The sequence below is a fragment of the Lissotriton vulgaris genome, chromosome 5 (genome assembly GCF_964263255.1).
Source record: "Lissotriton vulgaris chromosome 5, aLisVul1.2, whole genome shotgun sequence".
In the NCBI taxonomy this organism is placed as follows: Eukaryota; Metazoa; Chordata; class Amphibia; order Caudata; family Salamandridae; genus Lissotriton; species Lissotriton vulgaris.
In genome coordinates this window covers 1026046872-1026064907 of record NC_141693.1, presented here as the reverse complement: position 1 = coordinate 1026064907, position 18036 = coordinate 1026046872, and the positions used below count along the sequence as shown (strand labels likewise).

Sequence of the window (18036 nt, the reverse complement as noted above, 5' to 3'; positions counted from 1 at the left end):
AACCATTCTCATTCTGGTGGCTCAGATGACAGACTGAAATAAAAGACTGCCCCATATTTCTAGACAAACCAACCATAATTGGCTTCAAAACAGACTTGTAGACTGTTTTGAACAAGTCAAAATCAAAAAAAGGGGAGTTGGGACAGAAGCTAGGCCAAAGTGTCACAAATGCATAATTGGACATCAAAAATGCCACAACCACTTACTACAGAGCAGACAAAGGACTCATGGAGTAAAGAACTAATGGATCTCCCTGCACATAAGAGGCTTTTGGTACTGTTTAGCTCACCTGGAGTTTGAAGCACTGGTTCTAATGAGAGGTAGATTAAGTCCTGCTTTGCTCTCCTCTCCTTGCGATGGTGAAAAGAGCAGTGCACTTTCTTGTGCCATTCATGCCTCATCGCAATCAAGATGGAGCTTACCGTCAATGGGGAGCCAACTGGTTCAAGAACTAGAGTGATAGTTTGATTTTTCTTTAAATAAGGCCTTATGAAAACGTTTATCCTACATTTTCCTCAATGACTCGAGATGCATCCTTGGGCATAGTTCAGAAGGTGCAAGATTATGTTCATTGTGTAATTATCAATCCTTTAATTGCAAATAAATAATAATTGTAGACACACACGATTTCATACAAATATACATATGAACATATACATATATAATGATTTAACTATTAAAACTATATCGGCCTGGGCAGTAAGGTACCTTAGATTAAGGCAACTCCACTGTCCATTTACCCTAGAGTCACAATTGCCAGTCCTTGCTGCAAAGCCAGCCAAAGTGCATCACACCGGTTGAGCCAGCAGCAGCAGTACTGGTACAGTATATCATGATACATTAAGATCCCCCACTACTAAGGCAGCACTGCATCCAAATGTAACAAGCATTTGCAATGCAATAGGTCTCGCATTAGGAAGGTTTGAGCTATTGGCATTGTAAATGACACTTTTTTATTTATGTGTTGGTTTTGAAAATAGATACATTAATAGCATTGTCATTTACAATGCCAATAGCTTAAACTTTCGCAAATGTGACACGTATTACATTTGTAATACAATATGTGTTGAGAGTGAGAGAGTGAGAGAGTGAGAGAGTGAGAGAGTGAGAGAGTGAGAGAGTGAGAGAGTGAGAGAGTGAGAGAGTGAGAGAGTGAGAGAGTGAGAGAGAGTCGGTGGTGTGAGTGAGTCGGTGGTGTGAGTGAGTCGGTGGTGTGAGTGAGTCGGTGGTGTGAGTGAGTCGGTGGTGTGAGTGAGTCGGTGGTGTGAGTGAGTCGGTGGTGCGAGTGAGTCAGTGGTGCGAGTGAGTCAGTGGTGTGAGTGAGAGTTAGTGTGTGTCAGTGAGAGTGTGAGAGACTGTAAGAGTGTGAGAGTCTGTGCATGGCTTCAAAGGATATTGCTCCGTTTGTTGCTCGTCCCAACTATTCTTCCATGTCTGATTAATAAAGAGATCTGTTTCTTTCTTAACTCTCATGTAGATTATCTAGTGCTACGTAAATAGCTCACTGGAGCGTCTGGCTAATGACTGTCCTTGTAAAAGGTGTGGAGCATATGTTTAAAAGTGTATACATTGGCTTAGCCATTATCTGATCATATCCAGGAAATATCGAGGCTTTATCTGGTTTACAGAACTCTCCATGTATTATTGGAACGATGACTTGGAGCCCAAGGGGTAATGTGCTTGCTACACAGCTTAAGGTATGATCGACTTATCACTTTATTTAGCAGGCTGCTATCCCAGAATATAACCTGCAACTGAGCTCACACTTTCTGTTCTAAGGGAGACCGCTCAATGGGTTGAGGAACCAACTGCAGAGATGCATGTGTAACCTATAGGTTACCTGGTTACATTCTAATTATATGTTTAATGTTCCTTTCAGTGCTGGGTCGGGGCGTAGCAAGGGTGCCTTGGTTCAGTTGTAAAATGCAACCATAACTGTGGTGTAGTGCCTTGTCCCCAGTATCGACAGACCCCGGTGCCACTGCTCCTGTTGCACTAATATGAATGGGTACGCACCTGGTCCCCTTAAGATAAATTGTTGTGGCACCAAACATCACATCAATGTTTACTAACCTGTAGGAATGCATCAACCCTGCTCCTGCGGGCCGACCACACCCACGACTCCCCGCCCACCTCTGCAATGAACCCGACCAGAACCAATAGGAAGCCTCTGGTCGGGGATGCCTACCACAGAGGGTGGCCAGATCATGCGACTGAAAAACCGGGACATTTCAAAAACACAGAGGAAGGACTAGAATTGTACATCAAGGAAGTGGCAAAGAAGGACAACCCTCAACAACACAAACACACAGAAAAAGCACTAAGAAATTAAATAAAATGTAATTTTCAAAACCAGCATCATACCGATTAATTAAATTGCTTACTAGTAACAGCTACGAACTAGCGCCGATTTGGAACACCTAAAAAAGCGGCTCTCACTGTTTTGAGTTGGCCCTCTCTAAAGACCGGGACGTGACCCAAACCAGCGGTTGAAAAACAGGGACTGCCCCGGCGAATCCGGGACACCTGCTCACCCTACTGCGGTACCACACGCACAGGGAGGGGCTTACATAGTTGGCCCCAGCAAGCCACAAATATTGCTACTGTGCTAGGATGGAGAAAATAGGGCAACAGAATGCCAACAAACTTAATTTCTCTAACAATGGCATAAATCACTGGCCAGGCCCTAGCGCACACACAGTCACACTGAGACAGATAAAAAAACAAGTATGTGATTTCTCTGCGTATACGTCACATACCTTGAAACATTACCAAAAAGCCCTTCATATCCCTATTATAAAAATATTATGGGTACTTACTTACTAAAGCGGCAAACATATTCGAATGTCAATTACAAATATGACAGCGCAGCCAGAAGCGATTACCTGAAGCCAGATGCATAATAAAAATCTGTTTTCTTTTTTCAATTCAATGATGAACGGTACTTGAAGAGGAAGCCTACTCATAAGATGCCCTGAGTGTCTGCGCACTCGAGACCTCCGCCTACCCTTCCTGCAGTTTCGCTTGCACTTTCTCCGCCGCACCAGTCCCTTTTCTATGTCGGCACTGCACTGAAGGACACAGTCAGCGGCTGGAGCTGACGTCACCTCCCCGGGCGCCGCAGCTTGCAGCGTTAGTGTGAGCACCGGGGCAGGGCCACGAACTTGGTGCCACGTCAGGGCTAAAGCTGGGGCGGCGGAACACCGACATGAACCCGGCACACCACGAGCATCCGTGAGAGCAGCAGCCGAAGCCATGGAAGCCTGCTACAATCTGAAGAGCCCCGGTAAGGATAAGCAAAGCCCTTCCCTCTCGCTCAATGTGAGCCTGGCAGAGGGCAGCTGCCCGTGTCACCCAACCACCGTGTGTGTGTGGGGGGAGGGTAAGGGGGGGGCAGAGGGCGGCGGCGTGTGTATGCGTACGTGTGTGTGTGTGCAGGGGGGTGGGGGCGGTAGCGTGTGTGTGTGTGTGTGTGTGCATGCAGAGGGGTGGGGGCTGGCTGTGTGTGTGCGCCGTTAATGCATGCGAGCGAAGCGAAAGCAGGGGCTGTGAGTTCGTCTGCGCAAGCGCGGCTCAGAAGCGCGCTCCCGCGGTCAAAACTGAGACTGCAAAAGCGCGCGTCTGACTCGTGTCTTCATTCCTAGAAACGGCTGACAATAGGTTCCGAGCAGACACAGCAATCAATGCTTCGCATTGAATGCAGGTCGAGCTCGACCTAAAAAGCAGCAGCATTTGACTTGGCTGGAAAGCAGTGCATGCTCCAGCTCCAATGAGCTCCCTGCCCCTTCCACACTAAAGATTAAGGTATGTATTCTATTGACTGCAGCTGCACTTCCCCAGGCCTGCTGCCCTTCAAATCCAGAATGGGATGACAACCATGTGTCCCATCTAAGCTGCGCCAGTTTACTTAGTGAGTGAGTAAGGTGATCTTTGGTGCATGCACAAGTAGGTGTTCTTCAGAAAATGCACAGTATGTAATTCTTCATGGCATCAAACCAGGTTCTAAGTCATGCTCAACATTCCACACAAGCGCCCTGCACATGAAGGCCCCTGCTTTACATGCACACTGAGCACGCATGCAGGGTAGCATTAGTGTGTTTGGGATGGTGCACTAGGACAAGCCTCAGTCAGTTTCGAGACACCACTTTGAAGTTGTTTACGTGAGGCTAGAGCGTGAATACCAATCTACGAGGGTTAATGGGACAAAGACTATTCACTTGTGTAACTTGTGCTTGATAAAGAAAGCAAACCTCAAAGGTCATGTACATAATTTAGGGTCACAATCGGTGGGGCAGCCTGGCAGTGGTCACTGGGAAAGGGTATTCAAAAGTACATAGCTGCAGCGTTGAAAAGCCAATGAAGCTCACAAGAGAAGGAAAACAACGCTGCTTATGAACCACTTATGAAGTAATGCTTCAAGATTATAACTCAACCACCATATCTTTAGCTATAACCGGAGAGAAAAGTCAACAGGAATTAGCCTCACATTATCCCAGACCTATTGAAAAAGCATTAACATATTCCAGAAAGACTCGCATCCCTTAGACTACTGCACACACATTATCCTATCGGAGAGCAGCAGTGTCGCACCACTGTAACCATCTTTTTTCCCGTACAAACTAGCAGTTGCATACTACCAGAAGCACTAATACATCTTCTCATGGATTAGCAGTCACATCCTACTGACAGCACTCACAACCCTCAGTGAAACACTATCAGTAGCACTCACGCTAGCTGCTAAGCTAAAATGTCCAACTGAAATTTTAAAAAGCGCCATTTCACAGATTGGTGGATTTGGATGGCATTGTGATTGGCCAAATGGTGAACAGAAGCAGGAGTACATTGGGTGGATAAAAGATGCACGAGTGTAAGGAAGCATGGATGAGTCCATGGATGGATAAGTGACTCCATAATTGAAAGCATCCAAGCACTTTCAGCAATAATCCAGATATATCAGATTTGTCAATGTTGGATTATTTGAGTTAAATTAATATGTATGACTCTTCAGATGTTGATTGGGTAAACATCAAGCTACAGTGATTATTAGTACAGAGGGGCTATTAAACTGCTGTAGATATCATCCACAAAAATGTATTTACAGACAAGCTCAGTCCGTGAACAGGAGCATTGTATTCAAAGAAATAGCATCACTGATCTGCACAGTAATAATCTATACAATGACCCGAGTGGAAAAACAAAACTAAAAAGTACCAGCTTCTTCCACGGAGTACATTTCTCTCCAGAACATCCTGTGCTTGTAATCATCCTTTGGAGCATACAGGTAAGTATTCAGTCCCCATTTCTGAAGCCTACGGATAAAAATGTAAACAGTAAGAATTTAAGGAGAAACATTGTAAAAGTGAATTCAGGAAATTCACAATCGGGCAAAGACATTGGGGAGGATATAATGGTCAAACAGCAGATAGCTTGTATGCACAGAGAGTAAAGTTAGTGCTTGGGAATTGGGATACAAGCTGGAGCATTATAGAAACTTAGCTAAATCCTATTCCAGGCACCAAAGTTTGCATATTATACAAACAATTGTAAAACAAACTTCCAATGTTGAACCTACATAGGTGCAGCCTTTAATAATCAACTTTGGTACTCTCCCGCCAGATTCAGTTCTGGAAATGGGTGGTTGCAAGAAGAATCGGATAGTGCTAGAAAGAATGCTTTTAAACAATTCAAACCACATTTGTTTAGGATCAAAATATAATCGTAAAACAGCTAGAGGCAGCAATATAACCGCAATTACATCTCACATTTTAGTCTAAAGTGTAACAGTGATCACATAGTGCTACTATAGCCAGACAACAGCATGAAAAGGAATAAATCTGTGAACGCACTTGAACAAACAAGCACTGGAAATGCAAAAAGTCACGCATCTTTTTAAGTTATAGCTTTTGCCACTGTAAACGCCGATGTCTTTTACCTACCAAGGAGGAGGGAGGGGAGGAGGGAGGGAAGGAGGGAGGGAGTGAGGGAGGGGGCAGCAGGGGCGGACTGCTAAAGTGCTCGCCTGGAGAGTGATTGGCCAAAAGTAAATCAAACAGGAAGAGACTTTTAAAAAAGAAATTGTGTGTGAAGAGCGGAGGAGGCAATATAAGTTTAAATTAGGATTTATTTAAGTTAAATCCAAGGACCCACTGGAGCACAAGCCAACGCGTCTAGATCAGATCAGCTCCAACCGCTTCTCTGATCTAGAACACAGGTCCACAACAACATTCTGCATTACATGAGTAACATTCTTAAATACATATTACAATTCCAAAAGTGACATCAGGACTATGCGGGAAAGAACAGAAGGATATTACCACATGTATCTTTTCCACAGATAAAACAAAAATAAAAAACAAAACAACAAAACAAAACAAAGAAAGATTAATCCAGAACATAATCATCAAATCTCATAGGCAACTTAAAACATCTTTTAAGAGAAACATGTGAACCTGGAACAGAAGAACTAGTACCAGCATCACCATCAGAAACAGAAACAGGAGGACCCAAAATAGGATCAGACTCTGAACAAAAAGTAGAACCAAGACCATCACCAGAACAATCTAACTGTTCCTTGCGTACAGGACCAGAACAGGTATCATCAAACCAGACATCTTCACCATCTTCCCTTTTATCAAAAGAAAATTCTTGCCCAGGTTTTAGAACAACCACAGAACTTTTACTCCGCCACCCTCTGCCCTTGACAAAAACAGTGGAATCAGAAACTTGTTCCACTAAAAAGGGCTTACTGAACTTAGACGTACCCCTTGGGTGTGTGAGAAGGACTAACAATCCTAACCCAATCACCAATATTTACAACCTTGCTCTTACAATGATGAAAATCATCATGATAGGACTTTCCAGACATCCGTGCAGAAGTGATGTTATCTCTAGCTTTAGAAATAGAAGACTCAAAACTCTCTGTCAAATTGCTTTTGTTTCTTATTTGAGGCAAAAATAAAGATCTAGCATCTCTGCCTCTCATAAGACAAAAAGGAGAAACCCCAGTACAAGAGTTGGGAGTCAGATGGTAACTCCAAATTTTGTCTTTCAAAAAGTCAAAAACATTCAAATTGTTCTCCAAAGCAGCTTGGATCCCCTCTTTAAAAAATCTGTTGGCCCTTTCAACCTGACCATTGGAACGTGGACTATAAAGAGGGGCCCTCTTAGTAGACACACCAAACTTTTTAAGAAACATTTCCATTTTGTTTGAAATGAATTGAACACCATTGTCAGACCTAATGGAAACAGGTGCCCCTTCAATCGTGAAAACATTGTCCAGGAAACTAATAACCACATCAGTACTAGGATGCTCCATAAAAGAATAATGTAACAATTTGGAAAAATCATCAATGAGAACAATTAAAAATCTATTTTCTCTGCCAAGACAATCATAAGGTCTTGAAAAGTCGATAGAGAGCTTTTCCCACGGACCTGAAGGAGCTTCAAAAATTGACAGAGGTTCAGTAGACACCTTCCAGTGTTTGTCAGACCTAACGCACACCGCACAGTTATTGATAAACTTCTCAACAGAGGTATCCAAACCAGGCCACCAATAATGACACTTAAGTAACCTCTTTGTACCTGAAACACCAGGATGCCCTGAATGAGCTAATTTGATAATCTTCTCTCGGAGACTGCCGGGTGGAACAAACAAATCATTCCTCAACTAAATTCCATTTTCAATAGATAACTCATTCGCCACTTGTGCAAAACTTCTCAACGATGATTCAACATTTTTAACAGAGGGCCATCCATTAACAACATAAGACTTGACCTTAGCTAACAAATTATCTTTAGCACATGATCATTCCATTCATTCTCATCAATGCCAAAACTGCTTGACTCAACAGCATCCAAAGCAGCCACAACACACTCATGCTGATCAGTGACTTCATCACAGGAATCACCCAGTGGGGGTAACCTAGATAAACAGTCTGCAGAAAAATTCTTTCCACCTGGAATATGCTGAATCTCAAAGTTAAACTCCTGCAGTCTCCGTATTAACCGAACCAGCCTGGAAGATGCTCTACCACTCCTCACGCCATCCATCATATAGACCAACGGCTTTTGGTCAGTCACCAAAACAAAAGGCCTACCCCATAAAAAATTCTTCAACTTCTCCACAGCCCACACACAGGCTAAAGCCTCGATTGTGCTATAATGAACCTCTGCACCTATAATCGCTCTTGAGATAAACAAAATAACTCTCTCCTTGCCATTAACCATCTGCGTGAAAACAGCCCCCAAACCAACCGTGCTTGCATCCACAGTTACAAAAGACTTCCCTTCAGGATCAAAAGTTTTAAGACCCGGAGCACTAGCGATAAGCTTAATGACACCCTGAAAAGCTGAATCATGGACATCAGTCCAAACAAACCTTGAACCTTTCTTTAACAGTTGTCTGAGAGGTTCAACAACTAAAGCATAACCTTTCACAAATTTCGCATAGTATTCACTTAACCCAAGAAAAGAGCGTAAAGCATCCTTGTCCTGAGGCTTGCTGGCATTTTCAAGGTTGCTAATGATATCTTTTTTAGGAAAAATCCCTTCCCCGAGTAATTTTATGACCTAAATAGTCAATTTCTTTAACTAGGAACTTATATTTTTCCTTGCTCACCGTCATGCCCTTGCTGCTTAGGATCTTTAAAACTTTTTCCAAAGTAACATTATGCTCATCAATAGACTTAGCAAAGATTAAAATGTCGTCTTGAAAAGACTGGACACCTTTAACACCACTAAACAAACTTTCAATTAACTTCTGGAAAACACTGGCAGCAAATGCCAGGCCAAAAGGCATCCTCAAGAATCTAAATAACCCAAACGGAGTTATAAACGCCGTCAGATCTTTAGAATCCTGATCCAGAGTAACCTGATGGTAGTCTGCCTTCAAGTCAATATTGGAGAAAAAAAATTCGCTCCATTGACAGCAGCCAACATTTCTTGTATTCTAGGCAAAGGATAAGTTTCCACTACAATGTTTTTATTGAGAGATCGAAGATCTACACACAGTCTAATTCTTGATTCTTCTTAAGAGCAATAACGATAGCCGAACCCCATTCTGAGCTATCAGTAGGTTCTATGATACCTTGAGAACAGAGACCATCCAACTGTGATTTGAGCTTGTCCCTTACACCCAAAGGTACCATACAAACGTTATGTTGTACGGGTAAAGCTCCTTTTTTAAGTTTAATCCTGTGCGAAAAACCTTTGACCTCACCCACAACATCTTCAAAAACATTCTTGTACTTATTCAGAATGGAAGAAAGAGGATATTCCAAAGAAACATTATTAACAGGCATTTCTCTCAACAGAATTGGACGATCTGATCCTGGGCATAAATTAATGCCCGGCTTACCAAGATCATACCACCCAAAAATATTTTTTCCATCAGTTGCAACATAGATTTTGGTAAAAATGACACAGGTCTCAAATTTTAACGAATCTTCAAAGAAACCTAACATTTTGATGTCAAAATTACCAAAAGCTTTGGGATTAATATCGGATTTAGCAAGTTTGACACCTCTCCATTTTTCATAAAAAAACACATCAGATAAGATAGTCACAGGCGAACCAGAGTCAGCCATAGCTTCAAAGGCAATCTTACCAATATGAACTATCCCTAAAGGAGCTTTAAATGGAAGAGAAATACTATTTATGTGACTATCAAAGGAATCATCATAAATAGTAATGACTAAATTCTCCAAATCATCATCAACATAAGAAAACATTACTAAGAGCAGAACTAGACTTGCCACCCTTCCTTTGAATCCTACATGAAGCTGTAAGATGGCCAATTTTACCACATTTAGTACACTTTTTTTTTTTTAAGTGCAGGACAATCTGGACAGTTCGCCAAATGTGCTTTAGAGCCACACCTAAAACAACTTAAAACTCTACTGGTTTGAAAATTACTCTTACTACGCATTTGAACAGCACAAACAGAGGTGTCATTAGTATTCTTGTTTTCGTTAGCAGCAATGACCTTAGATGACTCAATTGATCTTTCAATCCCTTTGGCCAAATCAATTACTTCTGCCAGGGTAGGATTACGACAAGTTAAGAGTCGTTCTTGTACTTTTTTAGCTGCACAATTAAACACAAACTGATCCCTTAATGCTGTATCAACATAGGCACCAAAATCGCAGTTTGCAGCTAAAACCCTCAAAGCTGCTACATAATCTTCAACAGATTCGTCCGCGGATTGTTTCCTCTTATGAAAAGAACGCCTTTCAATCATGACATTAGGTTCCTCCTCAAACCGTTTCTCAAGTCTAGCAACAGCTTCAACAAAAACATTCCATCCATCACCACCCTCAATTGGTGGCGCAATGAGTATAAGGTTTTTGAAAATTTCAATAGCAGCTGTGCCTAAATAACTGAAAAGAATAGCCTTTTTCCTTGCAGCAGAAAACCCAGTACCATCAATGGCAACAATATAGTTATCAAAAGTCTCAATCCATTTCTTCCACCTTAATTTCGGTTTTCCAGGAATTACCAAAAAGATGGAGGGTTGATTGCAAATCTGAGATGTAGCCATAGCAAAGACTAAAATAAAAAAAACTCATACTTTTAAAACGTGTGCAGAACAATGTGAATGAGAAGGAAGAAAAAGATTTTCAAATTGTGTGCAAATCACAGTAGAATAGGACTGCAACATGCACTTCTAAAAATAACCAAGTGTGCACATCACTGAAGTAAACAAAGGATTGAAGAAAATATCCAGCTTACCACACTTCAACTTCTCAAAATGTATACTTAAGAAAATATTTGTTTTAAATAAAAGTGAGCGAATCACTGAATTCGCAAGTAAAACTCCGTGAAAATGATGATAAACCACAAGTTGCCGCTTGAAAGACGTTGTGAGTAAAGCGCCGTTACGCTGCTCGAAGATTGCCGATGTTGTGATCACAAAACAGCTGACCGTCTGAAAAGCACTGCGAAAATGGCCGCAATGTTGCGTGCTACGCTGCGTTCCAGATGAGCAATGCGTTTCATAAGAAAGAAAAACAGTCTCAAAATGGCCGTGACGTTGCGTGCTATCAAGCGCTGCGTTTCAGACGAGTAGTGCGTTCCAGGAGTCTGTTGTAAATCACAGACGTCATCACACTGGAGGCACACAGGAGCGCGAGCAGATCAACTGCCGTAGAGACGCTTCAATGACAGCGACTCGAAATCCTTTAAATTTAAGGGAAGGACTGTACCTTGTGGATCACAAGAAAGCAGCGTCAACAGCTCTCATCTGATTGCAGCAGAAGAGAATCACACCGTAGGTCCGTTTCTTGTTTTAAAATGAAATCGTAGTAGGTTAAAAGACGCTCAGCAACACAGTGGGTCCATAAATAATTAAATAATTAAATAAACCTCGTCGCCATTGTGGACCTTTCAAGTGTTTTTAACAACTAAGCGTGGGAAATACTAAGATACTTATTGAGGCCAGTGTTGCATTATATTGTGGGCAAACTACTTAATACTGCACCTTTATTCCTGCAGGATGTGGAGAGCCATTTCAGCCGAATGCCGCAGTGTGCGGGCGGGCCCTGTCAAGACAGCACTTATTTATTCATGATGTTTTGAAAAGTGCAGATTTCCTTGGAATGAACCCTCGCACCAGAAGTACTGTGATCCGGCTGTTCCAATCAGGTCATCCACTTCTTCTGAGGGGTTGGCCTGGGCCACTTTATGAGGCAACAATGTGTATGTGACCTCACCAATATGTTGTCCAAGTTCCACATGTCAGTAAAGGGAAGGACTACAAGCCCCATATGCAAAGCAAAACCATTTGACTGGATGATCACTCCCGCATGGACCTAGGAACATAAGGAGCTGCAATTCAAAAGTAACGCCCCAGTAAACCAACTACCGCTATAGATAACTTTCAGTAATGTTCAGTTAAAGGTGCTGTGCCCCTTTCCGGGCATCCTCAGCACCTCTGTTGGAGCGATGGGGGAGACGCGGTGGGGGGGGTCCGAGAAGGGGGGATGTAGATTCTGGCAATTGCATCCATTTCCACTAGACAGGTCAACCACGTTCCAACAGTCATCAAGTTGGAGATCAGGGTATAGGTCTCTTTTGAGGAAGTGGGAGGTGAAGAAATCAGAAGCACAGAAATTGCACGCACATTTTTTCTTACTGAATACTGAGAGAGGAAAAAATGCTTACATCGACGGGTGCATATTTAAGTTGGAAACAAATCCTTTTTTGTCCTCATGTACATCCACAAACACATCGAGTGTTACGAGGTTGTTCAAGTGGCGGGCTGGGTTGCTGGGGAAGTAGAGTATATACGATGCTGCTCTAACAGAATGTGTTGTGTTTATCGCTGTGCACCTGTGACTGCTGAAGTAGAGTCCTATAGGGAAACGGCTGCAGCCAATCCCTTCATGAAAGCGTACAGAATCGGGTCAACAAGGAAAACACAGAAAAAACAAGTTACTTACCTGTACACTATGGTTCTCTAGTGTTATTTTTCATAGATTCACATGCTTGTATCTTCGCCGTCGTCATGGTGGGAGTCTCACGGTAACAAATGACCACAGCAGTATCATAGAGTAAAAACTGCATAGAAAATCCCATAAGGAACCATAATATTTGGTAGCCAAACCTCATCATTATTTGGTCCAAAACTCAGGCAATCAGCTGCCAGCCCTGACATCACACTCCCCAGCAGAGCCATCATACCTCAGATTTCCAGCCCCAAGTGAGAGCCAAGGATATATCTAGAGATAAGAGGTCTACCTGAGTAATGGGGAGGTGGGCGGGCCGCATGTGAAGCTATGAAAGATAATACTGGAGAACCATAGTGTTCAGGTAAGTAACAAGTTTTTTCTCCAGTATTGAATCTTTCATAGATTCACATGCTTGTATCAGAATAGCGAGCAGTACTTGTGACAAGATGCGTTGCTCAGGATGGAACCTCACATCCTCTGTGGGCTCTGCCCCTATTTTTTTTATATTAACAACCATAAGATTAGAATGATTGCAAAGATTTGAAACACAGCATGCCTATGACAAGACAGTAAACAAATAATGCAAGAACATAAGCATTAATATATATATAATTAAATATATATTTGTTTACTAATACCTTAATTAAACAAATGGCGTAGAACTGCTTGTCCCACTGCTGCATCATCTCGCCATGCTGCGTCTAGACAATAATGTCAAGTAAAAGTGTGCACATTTTTCCACATCGCTGCCCTGCAAATGTCTGACAGACACTCCTGCAAATAGGACCGTAGAAGTTGCAATCTTTCTGGTGGAATGCGCATGTACTCTGGATTGTAGAGGTTTACCAGCTTTGTCATGACACAAAGAGATAGCCGAAGAAATCCATCTAGAAATACTATATCTGGACAGTGCCAAAACTTTTCTTGGTCTAGAAAAAGCCACAAAAAGTTTGTTTGTTTTCCTGAACTACTTTGTTCTGTCAATGTAGAACTTCAAACACCGTTTGATGTCCAGGGAATGTAGAACTCTTTCCGCAGACGATGAAGGATCTCTAAATAATGTAGGTAATACCACAGGCTCGGTGAGATGAAATATGGAGGGAACCTTAGGAATGAACTTCGGATTTGTTCTCAAGATAACCTTATCTGGTCTGAATTGGAGAAAAGGTTTTGAAATCGAGAAAGCCTGAATTTCGCTGACTCTCCTTGCTGAAGTGAGAGCTAATAGCAAGGCTGTTTTCAATGAAAAACTGTAAATCTGCTTTATGTACTGATTCATAGGGTGGTTTCATGAGATGTGCAAGAACCGTATTAAGCTGCCAAGAGACTGTTGGACGGTGAACCGGGGGAAACACCCTGAAAAGTCCTTTGAGAAATTCTTTCATCACACTTTGAGACCAGAGAGATGGATGGTTAGGACCCCTTCTATATCTTGAGATAGCTGCCAAATGTACTTTTATAGATGCATGTGAAAGACCCGCTTTAGCCAAATGCAAAAGATATGGCTGAATTTGTTCTGAAGAGATATTTAAGGGACGAAGACCTTGAGATGCGCACCATTGAAAAAATCTCTTCCATTTAGCCGTTTAAGTCTTGTTCGTAGAAATTGCCCGGGATCGTAAGAGAATATCTCGGCATTCCTGAGAAATATTTCAAGATTGGAATTCATGCTTGTGAGGTTCCATGCTGACAAATTGAGCGATTTCAAATTTGGATGAAGAATCTGACCTTCGTTCATGGAGATCGGGTTCTGTGACAATGGGAATTGAATCCTGGGTGTCACAGACCGATTGAGGAGATATGAGAACCAAGCTGGTCTCTGCCATGCTGGCGCTATGAGGATTAAGTGGCACAGTTCTGATTTCATTTTCCGTATCACTCGATATCAGAGGGAATCGAGGGAATGCAAATGCGAACATCACTGTCCAGCACATTTGAAGTGCATTGCCCCACAATCCTTTCTGATTAAATCTGCTTGCGAAATGTTTGCATTTTGAGTTGTGAACGTTCGCGAACAGATCCAGTGATAGGGTTCCCCATAGGCGAAAGACTTAGAGAAGTTGACCTTGATCTAATTCCCACTCGTGAGAAACACTTGTTGATCTGCTGAGGGTATCTGCTCTTATGTTGTCCACACCCGGAATGTGTTGAACTTGCAGCGAGATGTTGTGGAGTAGTAACCACCTCCAAATCTCTTGCGCTTGTTTTGAGAGAAGTTTTGACTTTGTACCACCTTGTTTCAGTAGGTAAAACATGGTCGTTGTACTGTCTGTCCTGACCAGTACTGTGGAACCTCCGATTCTGGGTAGAAATGCCTGTAATGCCAAGAACACCGCCTTTAGCTCCAAAAGGTTGATGTGAAGATGAGCTTCACATTCTGACCAATGACCCTGAATTTCGAGGTCTTGGAGATGTGCTCCCAAATCTTGAAGAGATGCGTCTGTCATCATAACATAACTGTTGAGGTTCGAAGAGCAGACCTCTTGTTAAAGGTTTTCTGATTTTCCACCATGACAGGGCCTTTTTTATCAGAGGAGAGATTGTCACTCAATCTTCGAAGGATCCTTGAGATTGAATCCATTGTTTGTCCAGAAGCTCTTGAAGAGGCCTCATGTGCAGTCTGCAATTGGGAAGTAAGGGGATACCAGAAGACATCATCCCCAATAATGACTTGTAGATTCTCACCAAAGTGTACTTTCTTGTTTGTTGATTTGATGCTAGATTTATTATTTTCTGAACACATTCCTCCGAAGGATAAGCTTTCGCTTCCCTTGTGCGGAGCATGGCTCCCAGAAATTGAAGAGGCTGAGATGGGATGAGAAATAACTTTTCTAGATTGACTCTCAGACCCAGACTACTGAAGATATTCATTCAACATTGTAGAGAGTTCTGGGTTTCCTGAAACGAAGTGCCTTTTATGAGCCAATCATCTAAATATGGGAAGGTTTGGTGACCTTGAAGTCTTAAGTGAGCTGCCACTGGCGCCATACACTTTGTAAAAACCCTTAGGGCTGACTTCAGACCGAATGGTAAGACTTTGAATTGGTAGTGGCACCCAGCCACCATGAAGCTCAGAAATTTTCTGTGATTTATATGGATCGGGATGTGAAAATAAGCATCTAAGAGGTCCAGGGATGCCATGTAGTCTCCTGTGCAGAGAAGAAGGAGTATTTCTTGCAGGGATAGCATACGAAAAGATATTTTTGATGAATTTGTTCAAACTTCTCAGGTCCATTACATGTCTCCATTTCCTGTGTGTTTTTTCTTTATTAGAAAGAAATGCGAATAAAAGCTTTTCCCTCGTTGATGAAGTGGCACTTCCTCTGTTGCCTCTTTTTGCAAGAGACATACAATTTCCACCTTGAGTGCGGACAGGTGATGTTGCTTTCTGAGAATCGGAGGTTGATTTGGAGGCTTCTGTATAAATTACAGGGTATGGCCCTGTTGAATTATGTCCAGTTCCCATCTGTCTGTTATTGACATCAATTCTTGATAAAATAGAGTAAGGTAATGCTTTTTGAAGCTTGAACAAGTGGCGGGCGCTTTGTTGAAGTCACTGTCTTCTATTAGGCTGTTGAGATTTACCTCTCGCCGTAGTCTTTCCCTTTGCCTGCTGATAAGAGGTATTTGAGGACTGAAATTTCTGGCCACTTGAAAACTGGTGAAACCCCTGCTGTTTGTAAGGTTGATATCTGCCAGATTGGTATGCGGGTCTTTGATTGATTATACTGTCCTCTAGACCCGGTCTTTCTTAAAGGACTGAAGTCTGCCCTGTTGTAGAGAGCCCAACGCTCGCGCCGTATCAGTGTCAGCTTTGATGCCTTGAAGTGCCTCATCGATGTGCTTTCTGAAGAGATTTTCTACCTCGAATAGCATGTCAATTATTTCGGTTGGACTTCTGGTCGAAACGAAGTGGCTTTAAGCCATCCCTGTCTTCGTAGTGCTACCGCCGTTGTCATTTGACTAAATGAAATAGAAGACATTTCCATTGCTATATCTATAGATTCAGATGCCGCTCTGGATCCATCCTGCCTCTTCCTTTTTATCCTCCGGCAGATGGGACAACAATGGAGCTATATATGACCAAATTTGCCCATTGTATCTAATGAGGAGGGGCTAAAGCATTTGCAGCTCTAATGGAGGCTGCTGCCATCACGGCAAAGTGCTTCCCCGCACCATCCATTCGTCTTCCCTCCTTGTCTGGAGGGGCTGCAGATGTTGAGACTGGATTTTTTGAATTGCGTTGTGCGGCCTGCATTACCACTGACTCTGGCCGTGGATGCCCAATTAAACATGCTGGAGAGGATTCTGGTGCCCGATACTTTTTCTCTATCCTAGGCACCTAGGCTGCAACCGAGTCCGGATTTTTCATAAGTTTCAATTCTTCTTCCCAAATGAACTCTATAATTGGGATTTCTTGGATAGATTTTCTTGACTCCTCTTTGAAATCGGAAAGAAAACATTCTGCTTCTTGAACTGGAAGCGGGAGTTCAAATCTTTGAGGCCTTTTCCATAATATCATGGAATCCTCCAATATCCTGAGGAGGAGAATTTGCTGGAGAAGGCATAGTAGGAATAATATATTCCTCCCATTTTATACCAACTGGACTTTCCTGAATAGTTCTCCTTCTTCCAGTTGATCTCCGTCACTGTCCGTCAAATCATCTCTAATCGTAATAATTGGAGGAGATCTAATCTTTTGAATTGAAGGTGGAGGTGGAGTTTGAGCTGGAGCTGGACTTGCTGCAAGCTTTGAGGCAGTAGTGTTAGCTTCGGGAAAACGACGATAGTAGTCGTTAATTATATGACGTAGATCTGTCACAAGAGAAATTGGCATGGAGACAGACTCCTCTCTCTCACCTCATGCTGTACTTCTTCCTCCTCCTCATAAGCATATGACTGCTGAAATAATTCAGGTCTCTTTGATTCAGTCACTGGGCGATCCTGGAAAGAAAACACCTCTTGAACTTCCTGGAACTCGTCATCGTCAGTGTCCTGACCTTTTATCTGAAGCTGGGAAGGACTATAAGCCACTCCCAATTCCGCATCCTCTAACTGCAACTCCAGCAGATTTGATGGTGGCAGCGGTGAAATCTTAGTCCAGCTTGTAAAATGTGTAGATTTCTTCGCTGTCGACGAGCCTGTCAACGGCGGAAAGGACTTCAGAGTTATTGATGACTTTGCCTTCAGGGACTTAAAAGATGTCGTCGACGATGTTCCCGTCGACGATGTTCCCATCGATGACTAAATAAGTTACTGCTGACAAAGTCATCGACGCAAATGGTGCTGTTGTTCATATCGTAATCGTCGACGAAGTGGTAGTAGTTTTCACAGGAGTCAAAGTCGGTGACACTCCTACTTTAGAAGAAGGAGCAGAAGACACCTCCCTTGATACAGATGATTTTTTAAGGGAGTTTGAGGCAGAGAAGATGAAGAGGCTTCTTTTTCTTTGGTCTTTTGCTTTTTTGGATCTATTTTTTCCTCAGTAGCAAAAGACTTCATCTTCTTGGAAGATTGAGTATTAACCTCTTCCTCAGAGTCTGAATCTGAAGTGGCCTTCTTCTTTTGAAGCCATAATAATAAATGTGCC

General features: G+C 42.5%; 1 protein-coding gene across 2 annotated transcripts in view; it reads right to left on the bottom strand.

The window, feature by feature from the left end:
* Positions 1-18036, bottom strand: part of OGA (O-GlcNAcase) — a 548350-nt gene that overhangs the window by 444501 nt on the left and 85813 nt on the right. For both annotated transcript variants that reach the window (XM_086922657.1, XM_086922658.1), the window contains exon 3: positions 5212-5309. In XM_086922657.1, coding sequence (XP_086778783.1) covers positions 5212-5309 — 98 coding nt within the window. The remainder of the gene's footprint in view (positions 1-5211; positions 5310-18036) is intronic.